General features: G+C 42.8%; 1 protein-coding gene across 1 annotated transcript in view; it reads left to right on the top strand.

Annotated features, from left to right (window-relative positions):
* LOC138638117 (probable cation-transporting ATPase 13A4) overlaps positions 1-24,659 on the top strand; it is a 627,752-nt gene that overhangs the window by 499,319 nt on the left and 103,774 nt on the right. The window contains exons 23-24 of the mRNA XM_069727139.1: positions 4,176-4,285; positions 6,352-6,448. Of these exons, the coding sequence (XP_069583240.1) occupies positions 4,176-4,285; positions 6,352-6,448 (207 nt within the window). The remainder of the gene's footprint in view (positions 1-4,175; positions 4,286-6,351; positions 6,449-24,659) is intronic.

The raw sequence follows: 24,659 nt of genomic DNA, 5'->3' as shown, positions 1-24,659 counted from the left end.
TTTTTCACGGCTCTACGTTATAAACTTCTGTGAAGCACATGGGGGTTCAAAGTGCTCGCCACACATCTAGATAAGTTCCTTAAGGGGTCTAGTTTCCAAAATGGTGTCACTTGTGGGGGGTTTCCACTGTTTAGGCACATCAGGGGCTCTCCAAACGCGACATGGCGTCCAATCTCAATTCCAGCCAATTCTACATTGAAAAAGTAAAACGGCGCTCCTTCACTTCCAAGCTCTGCGGTGCGCCCAAACAGTGGTTTACCCTCACATATGGGGTATCGACGTATTCAGGAGAAATCGCACAACAACTTTTGTGGTCTAATTTCTCCTGTTACCCTTGTGAAAATAAGAATTTGTGGGCAAAAAGATCATTTTTGTGTAAACAAAAGCGATTTTTTTATTTTCACGGCTCTACGTTATAAGCTTCTGTGAAGCACTTGGGGGTTCAAAGTGCTCACCACACATCTAGATAAGTTCCTTAAGGGGTCTAGTTTCCAAAATGGTGTCACTTGTGGGGGGTTTCCACTGTTTAGGCACATCAGGGGCTCTCCAAACGCGACATGGCATCCAATCTCAATTCCAGCCAATTCAACATTGAAAAAGTAAAACGGCGCTCCTTCACTTCTAAGTTCTGCGGTGCGCCCTAACAGTGGTTTACCCCCACATATGGGGTATTGGAGTATTCAGGAGAAATTGCATAACAAAATTTATGGTTACATTTCTGTTTTTACACTTGTGAAAATAAAAAAAATGGTTCTGAATTAAGATGTTTGCAAAAAAAAGTTAAATGTTCATTTTTTCCTTCCACATTGTTTCAGTTCCTGTGAAGCACGTAAAGGGTTAATAAACTTCTTGAATGTGGTTTTGAGAACCTTGAGGGGTGTAGTTTTTAGAATGGTGTCACACTTCATTATTTTCTATCATATAGACCCCTCAAAATGACTTCAAATGTGATGTGGTCCCTAAAAAAAAATGGTGTTGTAAAAATGAGAAATTGCTGGTCAACTTTTAACCCTTATAACTCCCTAACAAAAAAAAATTTTGTTTCCAAAATTGTGCTGATGTAAAGTAGACATGTGGGAAATGTTATTTATTAACTATTTTTCGTGACATATCTCTCTGATTTAAGGGCATAAAAATACAAAGTTTGAAAATTGCAAAATTTTAAAAATTTTCGCCATATTTCCGTTTTTTTCATAAATAATCGCAAGTAATATCAAAGAAATGTTACCACTAACATGAAGTACAATATGTCACGAAAAAACAATCTCAGAATCAGCGGGATCCGTTGAAGCGTTCCAGAGTTATAACCTCATAAAGTGACAGTGGTCAGAATTGCAAAAATTGGCTTGGTCATTAAGTACCAAATTGGCTCTGTCACTAAGGGGTTAATAGTACTTAAGGTACCTTAAAATTAAGTTTGTGTTCAAAAATTTTCTTTGTACATTTTTTTGAGAGAGTCGAACTGGGGACTATTTGGCGGGAGTTTTGAAAAGTTTGTATTTCATAGTTATTAGTTTTATGTTAAGTAAATGTTTTTTTTTGCAACTGATTATGTGTAGTCTCTTTTATTACATCCCTATGAAGGTCACTGATCACTTTTAGAGCACTGAAATTGCAAACATTAGATATTATAGGTATTTTTCCAGCAGGCGCCTGACAGGCACATTGTATGTGAACTTGTTAGTCCGAATATTGTATGTGACGGAGGGGTAACTGGCGAGCTGGGTAATTGGTGCCACTGCCAATTCCAGATAGACCGTGGACTCATCTGTCCATGAATTTTATCACCGATCTTCCCTCTCTAATGGCAAAACCATGATCTGAGTAGTTGTTGATAGGTTCAGTAAACAGGCATATTTTATACCATTGGTGGGTCTTCCTAATGCTGAGACTCTATTAAAACTATTCATTGAGCATGTGGTCTGATTGTATGGTGTGCCTGTCAGTGTGGTGTCTGATAGAGGGGTGCAATTTGTGGCAAAATTCTGGAGGGTTTTTTGTAAATGGCTGGGTATCAGTCAGATCTTTTCATCGGCTTACTATCCTGAGACCAACAATCAGACTGAAAGGACCAATCAGTCTTTAGAGCAGATATTGTGGTGTCTTGCTACGTCTAGACATGATGATTGGCGCTCTGAGGTACCCATGGCGGAATTTACTTTCTATAATCATGTCAATCAGTCCACTGAAACTTCCCCGTTTTTCTGAAACTATGGGTTTCATCCTCACTTTGGTGAGTTTTCCCAGCTGGATTCCAGGTGTCCAGGGGCTGATTAAGCCTTTCTATGGTTGGGGAGGTTTGGAGGGAGGTTCAGAGAAACATTGGAATGCTCAGGGGAAATATAATTTTTTTGCAGATAAACAACGTTCTGTGGGGCTGGCATACCATGTGGGGGTAAGGTATGGTTATCCACCAAGAATATAAGATTGAGGATTCCCTCTGCTAAGTTGGGCCCCAGGTTTATTGGCCCTTATGAAATTTTAGAGGTGGTTAATCCTGTGGCCTTTCATCTGCGCTTGCCTCTGTCGTTGTGGATCCCCAATGTGTTCCATAAGGCACTTTTGAAGCCATCAGTGCCTTCCTCAGGGAATTCTCCCTCACACCCGCCACCTGCTGTGGTGGATGACCAGACCGAGTTTGAGGTGGAACAGATAATGGATTCTTATATGCTCCATCATTCACATCAGTACTTGATCCATTGGAAAGGTTTTGGTCCTGAGGACCGGGCATGGGTGCCGATGCTTTCAGTTCCTGCGGATCAGTTGGTTCGGGCCTTTCACGCTCATTGTCCAGGGAAGCCTGGGGGTCATGTGGACCCCATTGAGAGGGGAGTTCTGTCATAATCCAGTTCGGAGTTTGTTTTCTACTGTTCCCTCTCTGGACTGGTCATGTGGGAGTTAATACCCTCAGCCTCGTCTTGGAGCTGGCTGGGCTTTTTAAGTCCTCTGTAGTCTGCTGGCCGGAGTTAGTGATAGTTCATGCCTCCTGGCTAGAGCAGCTGAACCGTATACCGTGGTATTCCTTCGGCCTCTGACTTCCCTTATTTGTGTTAGACCCGTTCCCTACAGTGTATGACTCGACAGGATCTCTGACCCCGCCTCTTGTTTTCTGTCTCTGTACCACATTCCTTGACCGACTTTTGACTCTCTGGCTTATTCCCCGACTTCGTCTTACGTCTCATGTTTTGGATACCACGCTGCCGTTTGGCTCTGACTTGTGGCTTGTCTCTGACTACATGCTCTGCTGTTACTTCTGGTACTTCATCTCCTTCTTGTTGCGGACTGACCTATCTGACTACTCTGCTGCCTTCTAGTGGCACTCCGCACCTTGCACTGTGGTGCTACACGGTGAGTGCAACCTTGTCCCCCTTACCTGCACCCCCTGGGGGAGATTGTTTGCAACTGCCTTGCTGTTGCACCACAGCAAGGTTATATTTACGGTATTTTGTTCTCATTTTTAACAATAATGTATCAATCTTTTTTATATTGACATGCAATATAGTCTGTGCATATTAAACGTAGGAAGTAGTTAGCTATGTAACTAGTTATGTAAGACATTGGATTGTACTGTATATCTGTGCTTAACAATACTAACAATGATTGTATGTGATTATATTTTAGGCTCAGCATGTTAATAGGGTTTTATTAAAAGTGATGTCCACTCCTAAAGAAATTTTTTAAAAGCCTTGCAGCTTGATGAATCCTAACAGTATCTAATGTACACATTGTTATGATTCAGCCCTGCTTGCCCATTCCAGAGGTCGTCAAAAGACCAAAATGTATGTGATTTGCAGAGCTGTCGTCATGTATTGATTAGAGTCTAAAGAGTTTATCACTAAAACTTTTTAAATGAAGTGCCTGAGACTATTGTCCGTATTTTTGCAAATCACATACTTGCGGACACATGATGACCGTTTTCACAAGAGAATTCTAGAAATGCATGCATTACACAAAAATTTCCTCAGGGGTAGACAATTCCTTTAAGTCAATCTCAGAGACTTATAAGCCTTCCTTGACACATAGAAATTATTATGGCCAGTTGTTTAATTTAGATGAACTGTAGATGTATTGCTGATTTTAATTCTGAAAATAAAGTTAGGTAAAAGTGTAGGATATAACAGAGATTATCGTTAATTATGAAACAAAATATTTTATACATTTCTCACTACTTCCAGGCACTTAAAATGGCTCATGCTGGAATTTCACTCTCTGAATTAGAAGCATCTGTTGCATCTCCATTTACTTCCAAAATTCCAAATATTGAATGTGTTCCTTTGCTCATCAAGTAAGTTTTGCAATAATCTGGAACATACATATACAATTGAAGCTGCATCATACTTGATTGCTTTAAACAGATTACATTGGCTTAAACAATTGTGATATTTTATCTGGAATTTGCATCAGTGCGGGCCACCACTGATTTAATCAATGTGATACAGTTATATGAAAAAGTTTGGGCACCCCTATTCATCTTAAGCTTAATGTTTTATAAAAATTAGTTTTTTTGCAACAGCTATTTCAGTTTCATATATCTAATAACTGTTGGACACAGTAATGTTTCTGCCTTGAAATATGGTTTATTGTACTAACAGAAAATGTGCAATCTGCATTCAAACAAAATTTGACAGGTGCATAAGTATGGGCACCCCACCAGAAAAGTGAAATTAATATTTAGTAGATCCTCCTTTTGCAAAAATAACAGCCTCTAGTTGCTTCCTGTAGCTTTTAATGAGTTCCTGGATCCTGGATGAAGGTATTTTTGACCATTTCTCTTTACAAAACAATTCCAGTTCAGTTAAGTTTGATGGTCGCCAAGCATGGACAGCCCTCTTCAAATGATCCCACAGATGTTCAATGATATTCAGGTCTGGGGACTGGGATGGCCATTCCAGAACAGTGTAATTGTTCCTCTGCATGAATGCCTGAGTAGATTTGGAGCGGTGTTTTGGATCATTGTCTTGCTGAAAGATTCATCCCCTGCGTAACTTCAACTTTGTCACTGATTCATGAACATTGTTGTCAAGAATCTGCTGATACTGAGAGGAATCCATGCGTCCACAACTTTAACAAGATTCCCGGTGCCGGCATTGGCCACACAGCCCCAAGCATCATGGAACCTCCACCAAATTTTACTGTGGGTAGGAAGTGTTTTTCTTGGAATGCTGTGTTTTTTGGCCGCCATGCATAACGCCTTTTTGTATGACCAAACAACTCAATCTTGGTTTCATCAGTCCACAGGACCTTCTTCCAAAAAGAAATTGGCTTCTCCAAATATGCTTTTGCATACCTCAGCCGACTCTGTTTGTGGAGTGCTTGCAGAAATGGCTTATTTCGCATCACTCTCCCATACAGCTTCTCCTTGTGCAAAGTGCGTTGTATAGTTGACCAATGCACAGTGACACCATCTGCAGCAAGTTGATGCTGCAGCTCTCTGGAGGTGGTCTGAGGATTGTCCTTGACTGATCTCACCATTCTTCTTCTCTGCCTTTCTGATGTTTTTCTTGGCCTGCCACTTCTGGCCTTAACAAAAACTGTACCTGTGTACTTCCATTTCCTTACTATGTTCCTCACAGTGGAAATTGACAAGTTAAATCTCTGAGACAGCTTTTTGTATCCTTCCCCTGAACAACTATGTTGAATAAGCTTTGTTTTCAGATCATTAGACAGTTGTTTTGACGAGCCCATGATGCCACTCTTCAGAGGAGATTCAAACAGGAGAACAACTTGCAAGTGGCCACTTTAAGTAGCTTTTCTCATAATTGCATACACCTGGCTATGAAGTTCAAAGCTCAATGAGGTTAGAAAGCCAAAAAAAAGTGCTTCAGTAAATGAGTAAAAAGTAGGTATGAGTATTTAAAACAAGAAAATGATAAGGGTGCCCATACTTATGTCAAATTTTGTTTGAATGCAGATTGCACATTTTCTGTTAGTACAATAAACCTCATTTCAAGGCAGAAACATTACTGTGTCCAACAGTTATTAGATATATGAAACGGAAATAGCTCTTGCAAAAAAAAACTATTTTTATAAAACATTAAGCTTAAGATTAATAGGGGTGCCCAAACTTTTTCATATAACTGTATGTTTCCTAATGATATTGCAGTAGATCATTATGTGATTGGTATAGACCACCATAAGTTTTGTTCACAGGATATGTTTGATATTGATATTGTGGTTCAGCCCCATATACACAATCTCTTTAAATAAATTTCTCCAGTGTTATTTTTGTATAAGTTAATAACTGTTTGCTGACTATGAAATACATTTTCTACTACAAATATTATTGTGTTATAGTAACTTAGGTGAATGATTACATTTTACAAATAATGAAAATATTGTGTTTCTCTGCAGGGAAGGTCGGAATACTCTTGCTACAACATTCTCTCTCTTCAAATTCTTGACCTTGTTTCAGTCCATTGGATTACTTAGCCTATATTTTCTTTTTTGGGTATGACTTTCCTTTTGTTTTTACTTTTGTCCAAAATGGATGTCTTGAAAAGCTATGTTCTTTCTTTGCTCCAGAACTAAAATTTCCAGTATTTTCATTCATGTTTATAATGTTGTAATATACAAATCACTGATGCATTTGAATTACCTAATTTTACTTTCATGCACAGACATGATGTAGAAAGATGAGTTTCAGAATAGTAAACAAATGGTCCAGCATCAACTTCTAAACTCAATATTTATTTTAACACTTATTATGGAAATTATTATTATTCCTAGATCTATAAACATGAACTTTTGCTCATGGGAAAACCCATTTAAGCTACTGTTTGACTCATGTTGTTTGCACTGATCTCACAAAAGGATGGAGGGAGGATATGTGAATATTCTCTACCGATGGAGCTAGCAGGTGCTGTTACATGCTTATTTTGTTATACTTATCTTCCCATTTCTTTGATCTAAGTAGCAATGGTATATTTGCTACAGCAGAGGAATTTTGAGCTTACCTCAATAAATCACACCAGTACATGACAAGGAGCTCTATAGCTGAATATACTGTACATTTAATATATAGTTAAGAAAAAGTTCTACTTGTTAAAATCTTTCTCATGCACACTGAAAAAAATGTGGAATATCGCAGTTCAAATGAAATGGGAAAACAATTCTATTTGTAGGATATCTCTTACTCATAAAGCTAAATAGGCATGACTGTGATCAAAGTTTTCTTGGACATTATCTGTACAGGATGCGGCCTCTGTGCTTGTGGCTAGTTTATCTGTTAACCACACCAGGTGTGGCTATTTTATCTGTTAGCCACACAGGGCACGTAGTTGGTTATCACACCTAACACAACAAATGGACACGGTGAAAAATTATGCTGCCACTGCAAAATAATTGTAATGACTAGCAAAATGCAAGGAAAAAATAAAAATAACTTAATGTAACAATTGCCAAGTAGTAGAAACAATAAATGATTTTACAATATCACCCAAACCGCCAGTTAGGTCATTATTCTTTATTTTAATTATGTTTTAACTTTGTACAAGGTTTTTTTTTTTTTGCATGACAGAAAAATCTACAAAACATTGAATTCGAGAAGGTTGTGTGCAAATAGACAGCACAGACAGCTGTGAAATTAATATGTGATAAAATAATGTAGAATTAAAGAAAGATGGAATAATATATGTGGATGTGGCAGCGCTAAAAGTTATACATTTGTTTCTTATGTGTCTTGGGATGGCCAAGAAGATTTTTATGCAAAATTTCATAGTAAACTATGCTTAAAGAAAAACATTAGTAATTCAATATAAAATGGCTATTTTCAGAATTTGGCATTGTCATTTGATAGAGGCCAAAACAATATTATTGTGTGTGATTTTTTGCATATAAACTTACGTTATCTTAACCCACGGATTCTCGATAATGCTGGAGAATTCATTTACCCATATTTTATAGAAAAGGTAAGAATCACAACTGAAGAAAAAGCCAGTAATACATGAACAAATGTAACACCAGGAAAATAAAATACTGTAACATATGTAAAACATTATATTCAATAATATTCATATTTTTAAAGGAAAACTGTCCATGGGTGAGAATAGTGTACATTCAGAAGCAGCAAAGAGAAATGAGTACAGTGGTAACGCTCAGCGAGCTGCGGGAGAAAAAATCAGGAGAAACACATCTGTTATACAAAATGTTTAAGGTCAACAAAACATGGATTCAAAATGGTTGTGTGCAAATAGACGGCACAGACAGCTGTGAAATTAATATGTGATAAAATAATGTAGAATTAAAGAAAGATGGAATAATATATGTGGATGTGGCAGAGCTAAAAGTCATGCATTTGTTTCTTATGTGTCTTGGGATAACCAAGAAGATTTTTATGCAAAATTTCATAGTAAAGTATGCCTATAGAAAAACATTAGTAATTCAATATAAAATAGCTATTTTCAGAATTTGGCATTGTCATTTGATAGAGTCCAAAACAATATTATTGTGTGTGATTTTAACATTAACCAGTTACATACAAGTTAAAAGCAAGAATCATTAGCTGTATGTTATAAAATATGACAAACGTTATTATATTCACTAATCCAACAAGTTCTAGAACCAAATTTCTTCACATGGTGTTTATTGTAGAGATCCATAAACCCATTGCATAAGCTTTTTTCACATTATCATCAAGGATAATTTTCATAATTTTTGTTTTATACCTGGAACGGACAATTCTGTAGCATTATTTTTTCCATAACTATTATGTGGGACGCCTTGATAGACCCCCCTTAGACCCCATTAAAATCAATGATGTATGTCCGGATTTGAAAGTAGCTATTTGGCTCTATTTTAAGCTACAGATATTACAATAGTCTGAACAGTGCCCAAGATGTAACTTCATATGAAACTACTGTGATACATTATAAATTACAAAATAGTTTTGAAGGTTTGTGTAGAAATATATCAGACAAAGAATATAAAACTACTAGACACTCTAAAAGGATAGTTAAAAGTAACTATTAATATGAATACTAGTGATTATAAAAAACACTCGATTTTTTTTTAAAGATTTCTGTACCATATTGAGGTTTAGCTAGCGTTGCAAAGTTTTATCTGTTAACCACACTGGGCACGTACCTGGATATCACAACTAACACAGCCCCCTGGACACGCTGGAAAATTTATAATCCACATACAATGTATTGTGTCTGATACACACTTTAATAAAGTCTTTTAAACTCATACAATGACTGTCATTTTTCATAATATTGAGAATTATCACACTATTAAGCATTGCATGTAATGTAGGCGTGATGTTGAAAATGAGAAACTGTGTTATAAAACACATAAAATGAGAATAGCAGTATCAAATAATGGTGCAGAAACACAGGCTCATTTTTCCTGTCATCGGGTTATCAAATAAGAGTAAACTTAATACAACATATAAAGACCAAGTAGTCGCATTTTGATAGTGACATTTAACATTTTGATAGAGACATACATAATATACCAGGATAAAAGGGAAAATCAGTCAAACAAATACTGGGATAATAATCGTTGGATCAAATTAACATTATCAAACTATATCAAAAGGGAAAATCAGGCAAACAAATACAGGGATAATAATCGATGGATCAAATTAACAATATCAAACTATATCAAAAGGGGAAATCAGCCAGACACAGGGACAGCTGGCTGACAGGGGGCGGGGCGGAGTTACACACTTTGATACACTTTGATAGGGGCAGGGCAACTGTCAGATTGAGTTTGACGAATCATTATGATGCTACACTACTGTTGTGGAAGAAGACAATCAGTTTAATTCAATTGAGGATTTAGGGTTAAAAAGAGAAGTGGAGAGCTGAAAGTATAAGCAGCAGATTGGGTATGTGTAGAAAGAGAGAGAGAGAGACATAGTTAGCAAGTTTTCAACTGCATTGACAAGTTTGGATGCTAGACATGGCCAAAATATCCTTGCACTGGAAAATAGAACAAACAGAAAAGAGAGCTTAATTGCACAGACTACGGTTGACAGCCCAGAAAGGTAAAGCTGTGGGTTTGTTTGAATCCTTAGTCAGCAAAAGTGAAGTTTGGAGGCTGAGGCAATGTGTAGGACAGACCTGGAAGTGCTAACAAATGAATACTGGAATTGCCAGGACAGGGTATGGGTAATGAAAAAATAGTGCTGGGGCAGAGGAAAGATAGCAAAAATGACACAAATCATCTATGTAAATAACTGAAATGCTTCTTTCAACATTTGTGCTGTCAATTAACAAGTCTTGTACCTGCAATTATATACACTGCTTAAAAAAATAAAGGGAACACTTAAACAACAGACTATAAGGCCATGTGCACACGTTCAGTATTTTTCGTGTTTTTTTGCGTTTTTTCGCTATAAAAACTTGATAAAAACATGAAAAAAATGCGAAAAATTGCCTACATATGCCTCCTATTATTTACAGTGTATTCTGCATTTCTTGTGCAAATGTTGCATTTTTTCCGTGAAAAAATCGCATCGTGGAAAAAAAAGCAACATGTTCATTAAATTTGCGGATTTGCGGGGATTCCGCACACCTAGGAATGCATTGATCTGCTTACTTTCCGCATGGGGCTGTGCACACCATGCAGGAAGTAAGCAGATTATGTGCGGTTTGTACCCAGGGTGGAGGAGAGGAGACTCTCCTCCACAGACTGGGCACCATATAATTGGTAAAAAAAAAAAAAAAGAATTAAAATAAAAAATAGTGATATACTTACCGTCTGATGGCCCCGGAGTCTTCCCGCCTCTCAGCGGTGCATGCTGCCGCTTCCGTTCCTATAGATGGTGTGTGAAGGACCTGCGATGACGTCGCCGTCTTGTGATTGGTCGCGTGACCGCTCATGTGACTGCTCACGTGACCGCGAAGTCATCGAAGGTCCTGCACACACACACACCATCTTGTTGTGAATTCTGTTGTCGGGCTCCCTCCTGTGGTCATGAATGGTACTTCGGCTGGTTCTGTCCATGGACTTCCTCTGTTGGGTGTTTCTGAGTTTCCTTTCACAGGCGACTAGGTTAATTCATTAGCAGGCTGCTCTATTTAACTCCACTTAGATCTTAGCTCCATGCCACCTGTCAATGTTCCAGTATTGGTCTAGTTCACTCCTGGATCGTTCTTGTGACCTGTCTTCCCAGCAGAAGCTAAGTTCCAGCTTGTATTTCTTTGGTTTGCTATTTTTCTGTCCAGCTTGCTATTTTTATTGTTGTCTTGCTTGCTGGAAACTCTGGGACGCAGAGGGAGCGCCTCCGCACTGTGAGTCGGTCCGGAGGGTCTTTTTGCGCCCTCTGCGTGGTCTTTTTGTAGGTTTTTGTGCTGACCGCAAAGTAACCTTTCCTATCCTCGGTCTGTTCAGTAAGTCGGGCCTCACTTTGCTAAATCTATTTCATCTCTGTGTTTGTATTTTCATCTTTACTCACAGTCATTATATGTGGGGGGCTGCCTTTTCCTTTGGGGAATTTCTCTGAGGCAAGGTAGGCTTTATTTTTCTTTCTTCAGGGCTAGCTAGTTCCTTAGGCTGTGCCGAGTTGCATAGGGAGCGTTAGGCGCAATCCACGGCTATTTCTAGTGTGTTTGATAGGATTAGGGATTGCGGTCAGCAGAGTTCCCACGTCCCAGAGCTCGTCCTTTATTATCAGTAACTATCAGGTCATTCCGTGTGCTCTTAACCACCAGGTCCATTATTGTCCTGACCACCAGGTCATAACAGTACAGGTGGCCCAAAGTACTAATGCATCTCAATAGAGGGATAAGAGAAGTTCTGAGACCATTTTTTTTCTTTGCACTGTGTTTTGTCTCTCTTTTCCCCTTTACCTCTGGGTGGTTCAGGATACAGGTGTAAACATGGACATTCAAGGTCTGTCCTCTTGGATGGATAATCTCACTACAAGGGTAAAAAAAAAAAAAAAGATTTAGTGGTTCAGAATCCGATGTCAGAGCCTAGGATTCCAATTCCTGATTTGTTTTTTGGTGATAGATCTAAGTTCTTGAATTTCAAAAATAATTGTAAATTGTTTCTTGCCTCCTCAGGTGACCCTGTTCAACAAGTAAAGATCATTATTTCCTTGTTACGTGGTGACCCTCAAGACTGGGCATTTTCCCTTGCGCCAGGAGATCCGGCATTGCGTGATGTTGATGCGTTTTTTCTGACGCTTGGATTGCTTTATGATGAACCTAATTCAGTGGATCAGGCAGAGAAAATCTTGCTGGCTCTGTGTCAGGGTCAGGATGAAGCGGAGATATATTGTCAAAGTTTAGAAAGTGGTCTGTGCTCACTCAGTGGAATGAATGTGCCCTGGCAGCAATCTTCAGAAAGGGTCTCTCTGAAGCCCTTAAGGATGTCATGGTGGTATTTCCCATGCCAGCTGGTCTGAATGAGTCTATGTCCTTGGCCATTCAGATCGATTGACGCTTGCGTTAGCGTAAAGCTGTGCACCATTTCGCGGTACTATCTGAGCATGGGCCTGAGTCTATGCAATGTGATAGGACTTTGACCAGAGCTGAACGGCAAGAACACAGACGTCGGAATGGGCTATGTTTTTACTGTGGTGATTCCACTCATGTTATCTCCGATTGTCCTAAGCGCACTAAGCGGTACGCTAGGTCTGCCACCATTGGTATGGTACAGTCTAAATTTCTATTGTCCGTTACTCTGATTTGCTCTTTGTCATCCTATTCTGTTATGGCATTTGTGGATTCAGGCGCTGCCCTGAATTTGATGGACTTGGAGTATGCTAGGCGCTGTGGTTTTTTCTTGGAGCCCTTGCAGTATCCTATTCCATTGAGAGGAATTGATGCTACGCCTTTGGCCAAGAATAAGCCTCAGTACTGGACCCAATTGACCATGTGCATGGCTCCTGCACATCAGGAGGATATCCGCTTTCTGGTGTTGCATAATCTGCATGATGTGGTCGTTTTGGGGTTGCCATGGCTACAGGTTCATAATCCAGTATTGGACTGGAAATCTATGTCTGTGTCCAGCTGGGGTTGCCAGGGGGTACATGGTGATGTTCCATTTTTGTCTATTTCGTCTTCCACTCCTTCTGAAGTTCCAGAGTTTTTGTCGGATTATCGGGATGTATTTGATGAGCCCAAAGCCAGTGCCCTACCTCCTCATAGGTATTGCGATTGTGCAATTAATTTGATTCCTGGTAGTAAGTTTCCTAAGGGCCGATTGTTCAATTTATCTGTGCCAGAACACGCCGCTATGCGGAGTTATATAAAGGAATCCTTGGAGAAGGGTCATATTCGCCCGTCGTCATCATCGTTAGGAGCAGGGTTCTTTTTTGTGGCCAAGAAGGATGGTTCTTTGAGACCTTGTATTGATTACCGCCTTCTTAATAAAATTACAGTCAAATTTCAGTATCCTTTGCCGTTGCTGTCTGATTTGTTTGCTCGTATTAAAGGGGCTAGTTGGTTCACCAAGATAGATCTTCGAGGGGCGTATAATCTTGTGCCTATTAAACAAGGCGATGAATGGAAAACAGCATTTAATACGCCCGAGGGCCATTTTGAGTACTTGGTTATGCCATTCGGGCTTTCCAATGCTCCGTCAGTATTTCAGTCCTTTATGCATGACATCTTCCGAGAGTACCTGGATAAATTCCTGATTGTGTATTTGGATGATATTTTGGTCTTTTCGGATGATTGGGAGTCTCATGTGAAGCAGGTCAGAATGGTGTTCCAGGTCCTTCGTGCGAATTCCTTGTTTGTGAAGGGGTCAAAGTGTCTCTTTGGAGTTCAGAAGGTTTCATTTTTGGGGTTCATTTTTTCCCCTTATACTATCGAGATGGACCCTGTTAAAGTCCAGGCCATTTACGATTGGACTCAGCCGACATCTGTGAAGAGCCTGCAAAAGTTCCTGGGCTTTGCTAATTTTTATCGGCGCTTTATCGCTAATTTTTCTACTGTTGCTAAACCGTTGACTGATTTGACCAAGAAGGGTGCTGATGTGGTCAATTGGTCTTCTGCAGCTGTAGAGGCTTTTCAGGATTTGAAGCGTCGCTTTTCTTCTGCCCCTGTGTTGTGCCAGCCAGATGTTTCGCTCCCGTTTCAGGTTGAGGTTGATGCTTCTAAGATTGGAGCAGGGGCTGTTTTGTCGCAAAGAAGTTCTGATGGCTCGGTGATGAAGCCATGTGCTTTCTTTTGTAGAAAGTTTTCGCCTGCTGAGCGTAATTATGATGTTGGTAATCGTGAGTTGTTGGCCATGAAGTGGGCATTCGAGGAGTGGCGTCATTGGCTTGAAGGAGCCAAGCATCGCGTGGTGGTCTTGACAGATCGCAAGAATTTGACTTACCTTGAGTCTGCCAAACGGTTGAATCCGAGACAGGCTCGATGGTCATTATTTTTCTCCCGTTTTGATTTTGTGGTTTCGTACCTTCCGGGCTCTAGGAATGTGAAGGCTGATGCCCTGTCAAGGAGTTTTGTGCCTGACTCTCCGGGTGTTCCTGAGCCGGCGGGTATTCTCAAAGAGGGGGTAATTTTGTCTGCCATCTCCCCTGATTTGCGGCGGGTGCTGCAAAAATTTCAGGCTGATAGACCTGACCGTTGCCCAGCGGAGAAACTGTTTGTCCCTGATAGATGGACTAGTAGAGTTATCTCTGAGATTCATTGTTCAGTGTTGGCTGGGCATCCTGGAATCTTTGGTACCAGAGATTTGGTGGCTAGATCCTTTTGGTGGCCGTCTTTGTCACGGGATGTGCGTTCTTTTGTGCAGTCCTGTGGGACTTGTGCTCGGGCTAAGCCCTGCTGTTCTCGTGCCAGTGGGTTGCTTTTGCCCTTGCCGGTCCCGAAGAGGCCCTGGACGCATATTTCTATGGATTTTATTTCGGATCTCCCCGTCTCTCAAAAGATGTCGGTCATTTGGGTGGTTTGTGATCGCTTTTCTAAGATGGTCCATTTGGTACCTTTGTCTAAATTGCCTTCCTCCTCTGATTTGGTGCCATTATTTTTCCAGCATGTGGTTCGTTTACACGGTATCCCGGAGAACATCGTTTCTGACAGAGGTTCCCAGTTTGTTTCGAGGTTTTGGCGATCCTTTTGTGCAAGGATGGGCATTGATTTGTCTTTTTCCTCGGCTTTCCATCCTCAGATAAATGGCCAAACCGAACGAACTAATCAAACTTTGGAAACATCTGAAATGCATTGTTTCTGCTGATCAGGATGATTGGGTGTCCTTTTTGCCGTTGGTTGAGTTCGCCCTTAATAATCGGGCCAGCTCGGCTACTTTGGTTTCGCCGTTTTTCTGCAATTCTGGTTTCCATCCTCGTTTCTCTTCAGGGCAGGTTGAGTCTTCGGACTGTCCTGGTGTAGATACTGTGGTGAATAGGTTGCAGCAGATTTGGACTCATGTGGTGGACAATTTGACATTGTCCCAGGAGAAGGCTCAACGTTTCGCTAACCGCCGGCGCTGTGTGGGTCCCCGACTTTGTGTTGGGGATTTGGTTTGGTTGTCGTCTCGTTATGTTCCTATGAAGGTTTCCTCTCCTAAGTTTAAGCCTCGTTTCATTGGTCGGTATAAGATTTCTGAGGTTATCAATCCTGTGTCATTTCGTTTGGCCCTTCCTGCTTATTTTGCCATCCATAATGTGTTCCATAGGTCGTTATTGCGGAGATACGTGGCGCCTGTGGTTCCATCCGTTGATCCTCCTGCCCCGCTGTTGGTTGAGGGGGAGTTGGAGTATGTGGTGGAGAAGATTTTGGATTCTCGTGTTTTGAGACGGAAACTCCAGTACCTGGTCAAGTGGAAGGGTTATGGTCAGGAAGATAATTCCTGGGTTTTTGCCTCTGATGTTCATGCTGCCGATCTTGTTCGTGCCTTTCATTTGGCTCATCCTGGTCGGCCTTGGGGCTCTGGTGAGGGTTCGGTGACCCCTCCTCAAGGGGGGAGTACTGTTGTGAATTCTGTTGTCGGGCTCCCTCCTGTGGTCATGAATGGTACTTCGGCTGGTTCTGTCCATGGACTTCCTCTGGTGGGTGTTTCTGAGTTTCCTTCCACAGGCGACGAGGTTAATTCGTTAGCAGGCTGCTCTATTTAACTCCACTTAGATCTTTGCTCCATGCCACCTGTCAATGTTCCAGTATTGGTCTAGTTCACTCCTGGATCGTTCTTGTGACCTGTCTTCCCAGCAGAAGCTAAGTTCCAGCTTGTATTTCTTTGGTTTGCTATTTTTCTGTCCAACTTGCTATTTTTATTGTTGTATTGCTTGCTGGAAACTCTGGGACGCAGAGGGAGCGCCTCCGCACCGTGAGTCGGTGCGGAGGGTCTTTTTGCGCCCTCTGCGTGGTCTTTTTGTAGGTTTTTGTGCTGACCGCAAAGTAACCTTTCCTATCCTCGGTCTGTTCAGTAAGTCGGGCCTCACTTTGCTAAATCTATTTCATCTCTGTGTTTGTATTTTCATCTTTACTCACAGTCATTATATGTGGGGGGCTGCCTTTTCCTTTGGGGAATTTCTGAGGCAAGGTAGGCTTTATTTTTCTTTCTTCAGGGCTAGCTAGTTCCTTAGGCTGTGCCGAGTTGCATAGGGAGCGTTAGGCGCAATCCACGGCTATTTCTAGTGTGTTTGATAGGATTAGGGATTGCGGTCAGCAGAGTTCCCACGTCCCAGAGCTCGTCCTTTATTATCAGTAACTATCAGGTCATTCCGTGTGCTCTTAACCACCAGGTCCATTATTGTCCTGACCACCAGGTCATAACACCATCTATAGGAAAGGACGCCGCTGAGGAGATCGGCTGTCTGCAGGTGAGTATAACCATTTTTTAAATTGTTTCATTATTTTTAAACATTCAATCTTTTACTATTGATGCTGCATAGGCAGCATCTATAGTAAAAAGTTGGTCACACTTGTCAAACACTATGTTTGACAAGTGTGACCAACCTGTCAGTTAGTTTTCCAAGCGATGCTACAGATCGTTTGGAAAACTTTAGCATTCTGCAAGCTAATTTCGCTTGCAAAATGCTAAAAAAAAAGCGAAAAAAACGGGAGAAAAACGCAAAAAAAAAAAAATGCAGATTTCTTGCAGAAAATTTCCGGTTTTCTTCAAATACCCTTGCTCCAAGTAAATCAAACTTCTGTGAAATCAAACTGTCCACTTAGGAAGCAACATTGTTGGGCAATCCATTTCACATGTTGTTGTGCAAATGGAATAGACAACAGATGGAAATATTTGGCAATTATCTAGACACACTCAATAAAGGAGTGGTTTTGCAGGAGGGGACCACAGACCACGTCTCAGTACCAATGCTTTCTGCCTGATATTTTGGTCACTTCTGAATGTTGGTTGTGCTTTCACACTCGTGGTAGCATGAGACGGACTCTACAACTTACAAAAGTGGCTCAGGTAGTGCAGCTCATTCAGGATGGCACATCAACGTGAGCTGTTGCAAGAAAGTTTGCTGTGTCTGTCAGCATAGTGTCCAGAGGCTGTAGGCACTACCAGGAGACAGGCCAGTACAACAGCAGACGTGGAGAGTTCCGTAGGAGGGCAACAACCCAGCAGCAGGACTGCTACCTCAGCCTTTGTGCAAGGAGGAACAGGAGGAGCACTGCCAGAGCCCTGCAAAATGACCTCCAGCAGGCCACAAATGTGCATGTGTCTGCACAAATGGTTAGAAACCGACTCCTTGAGGATGGTCTGAGTGCCCGATGTCAACAGATGAAGGTTGTGCTCACAGCCTAAACCATGCAGGATGCTTGGCATTTGCCCAGAACACCAGGATTGGCAAATTCGCCACTGGCGCCTTGTGATGAAAGCAGGTTCACACTGAGCATATGTGACAGATGTGACAGTCTGGAGATGCCATGGAGAGTGATCTGCTGCCTGCAATATCCTTCAGCATGACTGGTTTGGCAGTGGGTCAGTAATGGTGCGGGCTGGCATTTCGTTGGAGGACCGTACAGCCCTCCATGTGCTCGCCTGAGGTAGCCTGACTGCCATTAGAAACCGAGATGAGATCCTCAGACCTCTTGTGAGTCCGTATGCTGGTGCGGTTGGCCCTGGGTTCCTCCTAATGCAGGACAATGGCAACCTCATGGGGCTGGAGTGTGTCAGCAGTTCCTGCAAGATGAAGGCATTGAATCTATGGATTGGCCCACCCTTTCCCCAGACCTGAATCCGATTGAACACATCTGGGACATCATGTATCGCACCATCCACCAATGTCACGTTGCACCACAGACTGTCCAGGAGTTGGCGGATGCTTTAGTCTAGGTCTGGGAGGAGATCCCTCAGGAGACCATCCGCCACGTCATCAGGAGTATACCCAAGCATTGTAGAGAGGTTATACAGGCACGTGGAGGCCACACACTACTGAGCATCAGTTCCTTGTCTTCATTTTCCACTTTGATTTTGAGCATCATTCCAACTCCAGACCTCCGTGGGTTATTAGTTGTGACTTACGTTGATCATTTTTAGGTTTTATTGTTCTCAACACATTCCACTATGTAATGAACAAATATTTACAACTGGAATATTTCATTCAGTGATATCTAGGATGTGGGTTTTTATTGTTCCTTTTATTTTTTTGATCAGTGTATACAAGCTCCATCAAGTTCATCAGTGAAATGACGTTTAACTTTATGACATGAACTGAAACTTTCTTTATCTATGCGTCACATTTGGGGTTATTGTGTCATCTCACAGTATGCTGTGATAGAGAGAAACATCTGCAGAGGTTAAAAATGTACCCCACGGTGAATCCATTTCACTGCTATTTAGGGTCGCAAAAGTAACTTGGCCCGTGTGACCCACATAAGCATCTTTACTGAGTTTTTGCTTATCTTGTGCAATCTTTTTTGTGAAGAGTGGAATAATTGTTGATACAAAAGAAAATTGTCCAAAATTTAGACATTTAACTGTTACTGTCCACCTCACAAAGTGAATTTCATAAACAATTTTTTATCTGTACATGCCACATTAATACAGCACTCTATTGCAGGTGCTGGCTTTTTAGACTTGTACCTACCTAGCATTTATTTGTAATAGTGAAGGTCACAATTGGCCTCCACTGATTTTGCCAATTGTATTAGGGATGAAGCAGAGAGCATTATTGAATGTAGGACACTCATGTCACACATCTCAATTACAGAAGGCAGATGCTACCTCCGACAGCGACACCATCCAATAAAGACAGTATTAAAATGATTAAAAAGTTTATATATATATATATATATATATATATATATATATATATATATATATATATATATATATATATATATATATATACACAGTCATGGCCAAAAGTATTGACATCCCTGCAATTCTGTCAGATAATACTCATTTTCTTCCTGAAAATGATTGCAAACACAAATTATTTGGTATTATTATCTTCATTTAATTTATCTTAAATTAAAAAAACACAAAAAGAATTGCCCTAAAGCCAAATTGGATATAATTCCACACCAAACATAAAAAAGGGACAAAAGTATTGGCACTGTTCGAAAAATCATGTGATGCTTCTCTAATTTGTGTAATTAACCGCACCTGTAATTTACCTGTGGCACCTAACAGGTGTTGGCAATAACTAAATCACACTTGCAACCAGTTGACATGGATTAAAGTTGACTCAACCTCTGTCCTGTGTCCTTGTGTGTACCACATTGAGCATGGAGAAAAGAAAGAAGACCAAAGAACTGTCTGAGGACTTGAGAAACGAAATTGTGAGGAAGCATGAGCAATCTCAAGGCTACAAGTCCATCTCCAAAGAACGGAATGTTCCTGTGTCTACCGTGTGCAGTGTCATCAAGAAGTTTAAAGAACATGGCACTGTGGCTAACCTCCCTAGATGTGGACGGAAAAGAAAAATTGTCAAGAGATTTCAACGCAAGATTGTGCGGATGTTGGATAAAGAACCTCGACTAACATCCAAACAAGTTCAAGCTGCCCTGCAGTCCGAGGGTACAAAGTGTCAACCCGTACTATCCATCGGCGTCTGAATGAAAAGAGACTGTATGGTAGGAGACCCAAGAAGACCCCACTTCTTACCCCGAGACATAAAAAAGCCAGGCTGGAGTTTGCCAATACTTACCTGAAAAAGCCTAAAACGTTTTGGAAGAAAGTTCTCTGGTCAGATGAGACAAAAGTAGAGCTTTTTGGGCAAAGGCATCAACATAGAGTTTACAGGAGAAAAAAAGAGGCATTCAAAGAAAAGAGCAAGGTCCCTACAGTCAAACATGGTGGAGGTTCCCTAATGTTTTTGGGTTGCTTTGCTGCCTCTGGCACTGGACTGCTTAACCGTGTGCATGGCATTATGAAGACTACCCACATATTTTGCAGCATAATGTAGGGCCCAGTGTGAGAAAGCTGGGTCTCCCTCAGAGGTCATGGGTCTTCCAGCAGGTCAATGACCCAAAACACACTTGTACTTGCTGCAACTATTTAAGGCTCACATGGCCGCACGGCCATGCGCTAGTTTCTTTCTAAGTTATGTGCTTTGCGCCAGTGTGGTCATGTAAGATTGTGTTCAGGGACCCGGCTGAAATAAGCCCCTAGAATGCTGGCACCTCTGGCGAGGAGATTGTGTTTGTATGTATTCAGGGACCTGGCTGAAATAAGCCCCTAGAATGCTGGCACCTCTGGCGAGAAGTTTTGTGTGCATGCATGACCACTGACTGTTCTCAGTTGGGTAGTTAGCCTGTGCCTCTGTGAAGTCTAACAGGGCGCAGTGCTTTGCTTTCATGGCTACTCTGTGAAATAACAGAGCTAGTTCATACCGCCATATAGTGCCACCGTTTGCTAGCAGCAGGATCTCCTGCACGGTGGACCCCAGGCTGCGAACGCATCTATAACAAAAAACATCTATATTTACTCAGTGAATTCTGCTAGCCCTAACAGAATACTAGCACCAGGGTCTGGCTAGTAAATGGCAGACATTCAGCAATCCTTGTGGTATATCCTGCAGCTGGAGGGTAGGTTTGCGGCTCTCGAGAGCACAACCTCAGCTGTGGATGTTACCGCAGTTGCTGTACAGGCTGCTAGCGTGGCTGCAGCAACCTTGTCCACTGCCACCCCTGTTGCAACATTATCTCGCCTCCCGCTGCCAGAACATTTTTCTGGAGATAGTAAATCTTGTAGGGGATTCATGAGTCAGTGCTCTATTTACCTCGAGCTCCTGGCTGCACGTTTTCCCACAGAGCGGGCAAAGGTGGGATTTTTTGTGTCTTTCTTGTCGGACAGGGTGCTGGAATGGGCTACGCCGCTGTGGGAGCGTGGCAAACATGTGGTGCAGAGTGCTCCGCTGTTCCTCAGCACTCTGAAACAGGTCTTTTTAGGACCTCGAGTCACCCATGACACGGTGCTCCAACTTTTGGCATTGACTCAGGGTTTGTCCTTGGTCAGCCATTTTGCCCTCCACTTCCGTACCCTAGCATCTGAGCTTTAGTGGTCGGATAAAGCCCTTATCCCCATATTTTGGAGGGGGCTGGCTGATCACGTGAAGGACGCTCTGGCCACTAGGGAGATTCCTGCCACACTGGAGGAGTTAATAGCTGTCTCCACTCGTATTGACCTCCATTTTAACGAGCAGAGGTTAGAGCGAGCCCAGTGTAGGCAGAGGTTTCGGCTGGCTCCCACCTTTGCCAAACCTCTGGAATCTCCGGTCCTGGTCCCTGAGTCACATGAGACCATGAAAGTGTCACGAGCGGGATCTAAGTCCCGGACCGCTTGTGCACTCAAGGTCTGTCATGTTTGCCAGCAGTCAGGACATCTTGCCACCAGATGTCCCCAGCGGTCGTGGAAACGTCAGCGTCTAGTGGTAGTAGGTGGAGGTACACTAGACATGGCGACATTTGCCTCCAAATTGTCCTTTAAGGGGACAATTACTATAGGCTCATCCTCCCACTCGGTAGAGCTCTGCATGGATTCTGGGGTGGAGGGCAATTTTATGTCTTCTGCCTTCGCCCAACGTCACGCAATACCCCTGGAAATGCTAGCTCAACCAGTAACGGTACGAGTGGTGAATGGGTCGACTCTGCCCTCACAGATAACACACCATACCATCCCTTTTACTCTGTCCATGTCGCCATCCCATCAGGAGATTATATCTCTGCTCATCATTCCTGGGGGAATTGATGAGGCACTGTTGGGGATACCTTGGCTACAGTACCACTCTCCTCATATCGAGTGGTCCTCAGGCAGAATTCTGGAATGGGGTGAATCTTGTGGGGGTAGGTGTCAGAGGGAGTGCGCTCAGGTTGCTACTTCAGAGGTACTCGCAGATCTATCCTCTCTTCCTAAGCAATATTGGTCCTATGCGGACATGTTCTCCAAAAAGGCGGCGGAGACCCTTCCGCCCCATTGCCCCTATGACTGTCCTATTGACCTTTTGCCTGGTGCTGAGCCTCCCCGGGGTCGAGTCTATCCGTTATCTCTCCCAGAGATGGAGGCAATGTCGCAGTACATTCAAGAGAATCTGGCAAGAGGGTTCATCAGGAAGTCAGTGTCACCTGCTGGGACAGGGTTCTTTTTCGTGCAGAAGAAGAATGGGGAACTCATAGATTATAGGGGTCTTAACGCCATCACCGTTAAGAATAAGTATCCTTTGCCCCTGATATCTGAGCTTTTTGATAGGCTCCGGGGAGCAAGGGTATTTACTCAATTAGATCTGCGGGGTGCTTACACCTTGATTCGCATCCGTGAGGGGGACGAATGGAAGACGGCTTTTAACAACAGGGATGGGCACTATGAATATCTGGTGATGCCCTTCGGGCTCTGTAATGCCCCAGCCGTTTTCCAAGACTTTGTGAACGACATCTTCTGGGATATGCTCTCCACCTCGAACATTGTCTCTCTGGATGATATTCTCATCTACTCTCCAGATAATGACTCCCACCGGGGAGATGTTTGCAAAGTCTTCGACCTCCTACGGGCCCTCTATGCCAAGTTGGAGAAGTGTGTGTTCGAGCAGGAGTCCTTACCTTTCCTGGGCTATATCATCTCCACCCAGGGATTGGCTATGGATCCTGCCAAACTACAGGCTGTGATGGACTGGCAGGAACCCCATTCTCTTAAAGCGGTGCAGCGCTTTATGGGGTTCATTAACTACTATCGCCAGTTCATTCCACACTTCTCAACTTTGGTAGCTCCCTTGGTTGCCCTCACCAAGAAGGGAGCAAATCCCAAATTGTGGTCTAAGGAGGTCTCCAAGGCCTTTAACTCCATTAAGTCACATTTCGCTAGCGCTCCCATCCTACATCGCCCCGATGTAGATAAGCCATTTATTATGGAGGTGGATGCCTCATCTGTTGGTGCTGAGCAGTCCTTTTCCAAAAGGATGCTCAAGCTCGGAAGCATCCTTGCTTCTTCTCTAAGACCTTCTCACCAGCAGAGAGGAATTATTCCATCGGGGACAGGGAGTTGCTAGCCATGAAGTTGGCTTTCTCGGAGTGGAGACATCTCTTGGAGGGAGCTTGTTTTCCCTTCCAAGTCTTCACAGATCACAAGAATTTGGTATACCTGCAGACAGCTCAGCGGTTAAATTCTCGCCAAGCCAGATGATCCTTGTTCTTCTCCCGCTTTCATTTTACCCTCCATTTTCTTTCTGGGGAGAAGAACATTCGTGCCGACGCTCTGTCGCTCCATTGTATCATCTGTGGAGGAGGAAGAGGAGCCTCGGCTTATTGTCCCCACGAGAGCCTGAGAACTGTGGCCCCGGTTTCGCTAGAGTCTGTGCCTCCGGGCAAGACTTTTGTACCATCCAGTTTGTGACCGGAGGTTATCTCTTGGGCTCACTCATCCAGGGTGGGTGAACATTTTGGTTCCAAAAGGACATCTGAGTTACTGGCGAGGACATACTGGTGGCCGCATATGGCTCGTGATGTCGCAGACTATGTTCGGACATGTGACTCTTGCGCCAAGAGCAAGTCTCCTCAGCAAATGGCCAGCTGGGTTGCTTTACCCCCTGCTAGTGGCGGACAGGCCCTGGGAGATAGTCAGGATGGACTTTGTGGTGGGCTTACCCAAGATTCGTAGATGCACCATTATCTGGGTGACAACCGACCATTTTTCCAAAATGGTGCAATTGGTGCCTCTTCCACGGCTACCTTCTGCACGGCTCTGGCAACGTTGTTCATCAAGCATATCTTTCGCCTACACTGTATGCCGGACAAGATTGTCAGTGACCGGGATCCCCAGTTTGTGTCTCAATTCTGGAGAGAGCTTTGTCGTCTACTCAGTATTGAGTTGAATCTCTCCTCGGCTTATCATCCCGAGACTAATGGGTTGGTTTAGAGGGCCAATCAGACTCTGGTCACATATTTACGACATTTTGTGTCTGCCAGGCAGGATGACTGGGCATCCTTGTTACCATGGGCAGAGTTTGCCCTTAACAATGATGTAGCCGACTCAACCGGTCAGACTCCTTTCCTCCTTAAATACGGCCAGCATCCGCGGGTACCTGTGCCCATGCCCGTGTCCTTTGCTGCCTCCAGGGTGGCAGACTGGGCAGTGGAGGCACGGGACATTTGGGACCGCACTCAGGAAGCCATCCGGGCCTCCATGGAGAGAATGAGGTCCTCCGCCGATGCACATCGGAGCCCTGCCCCGACCTTTGCTCCTGGCGACTTAGTGTGGCTCTCCGCCCGTAACATCAGGCTGCGTGTTGAGTCCACTAAGTTTGCACCTAGCTACTTGGGTCCCTTCAAGGTCCTCGAACAGGTTAATCCTGTGGTCTACCATCT

This window comes from Ranitomeya imitator, chromosome 5 (assembly GCF_032444005.1).
Source record: "Ranitomeya imitator isolate aRanImi1 chromosome 5, aRanImi1.pri, whole genome shotgun sequence".
NCBI lineage: Eukaryota > Metazoa > Chordata > Amphibia > Anura > Dendrobatidae > Ranitomeya > Ranitomeya imitator.
This window is presented reverse-complemented; position numbering and strand designations above follow the sequence as displayed.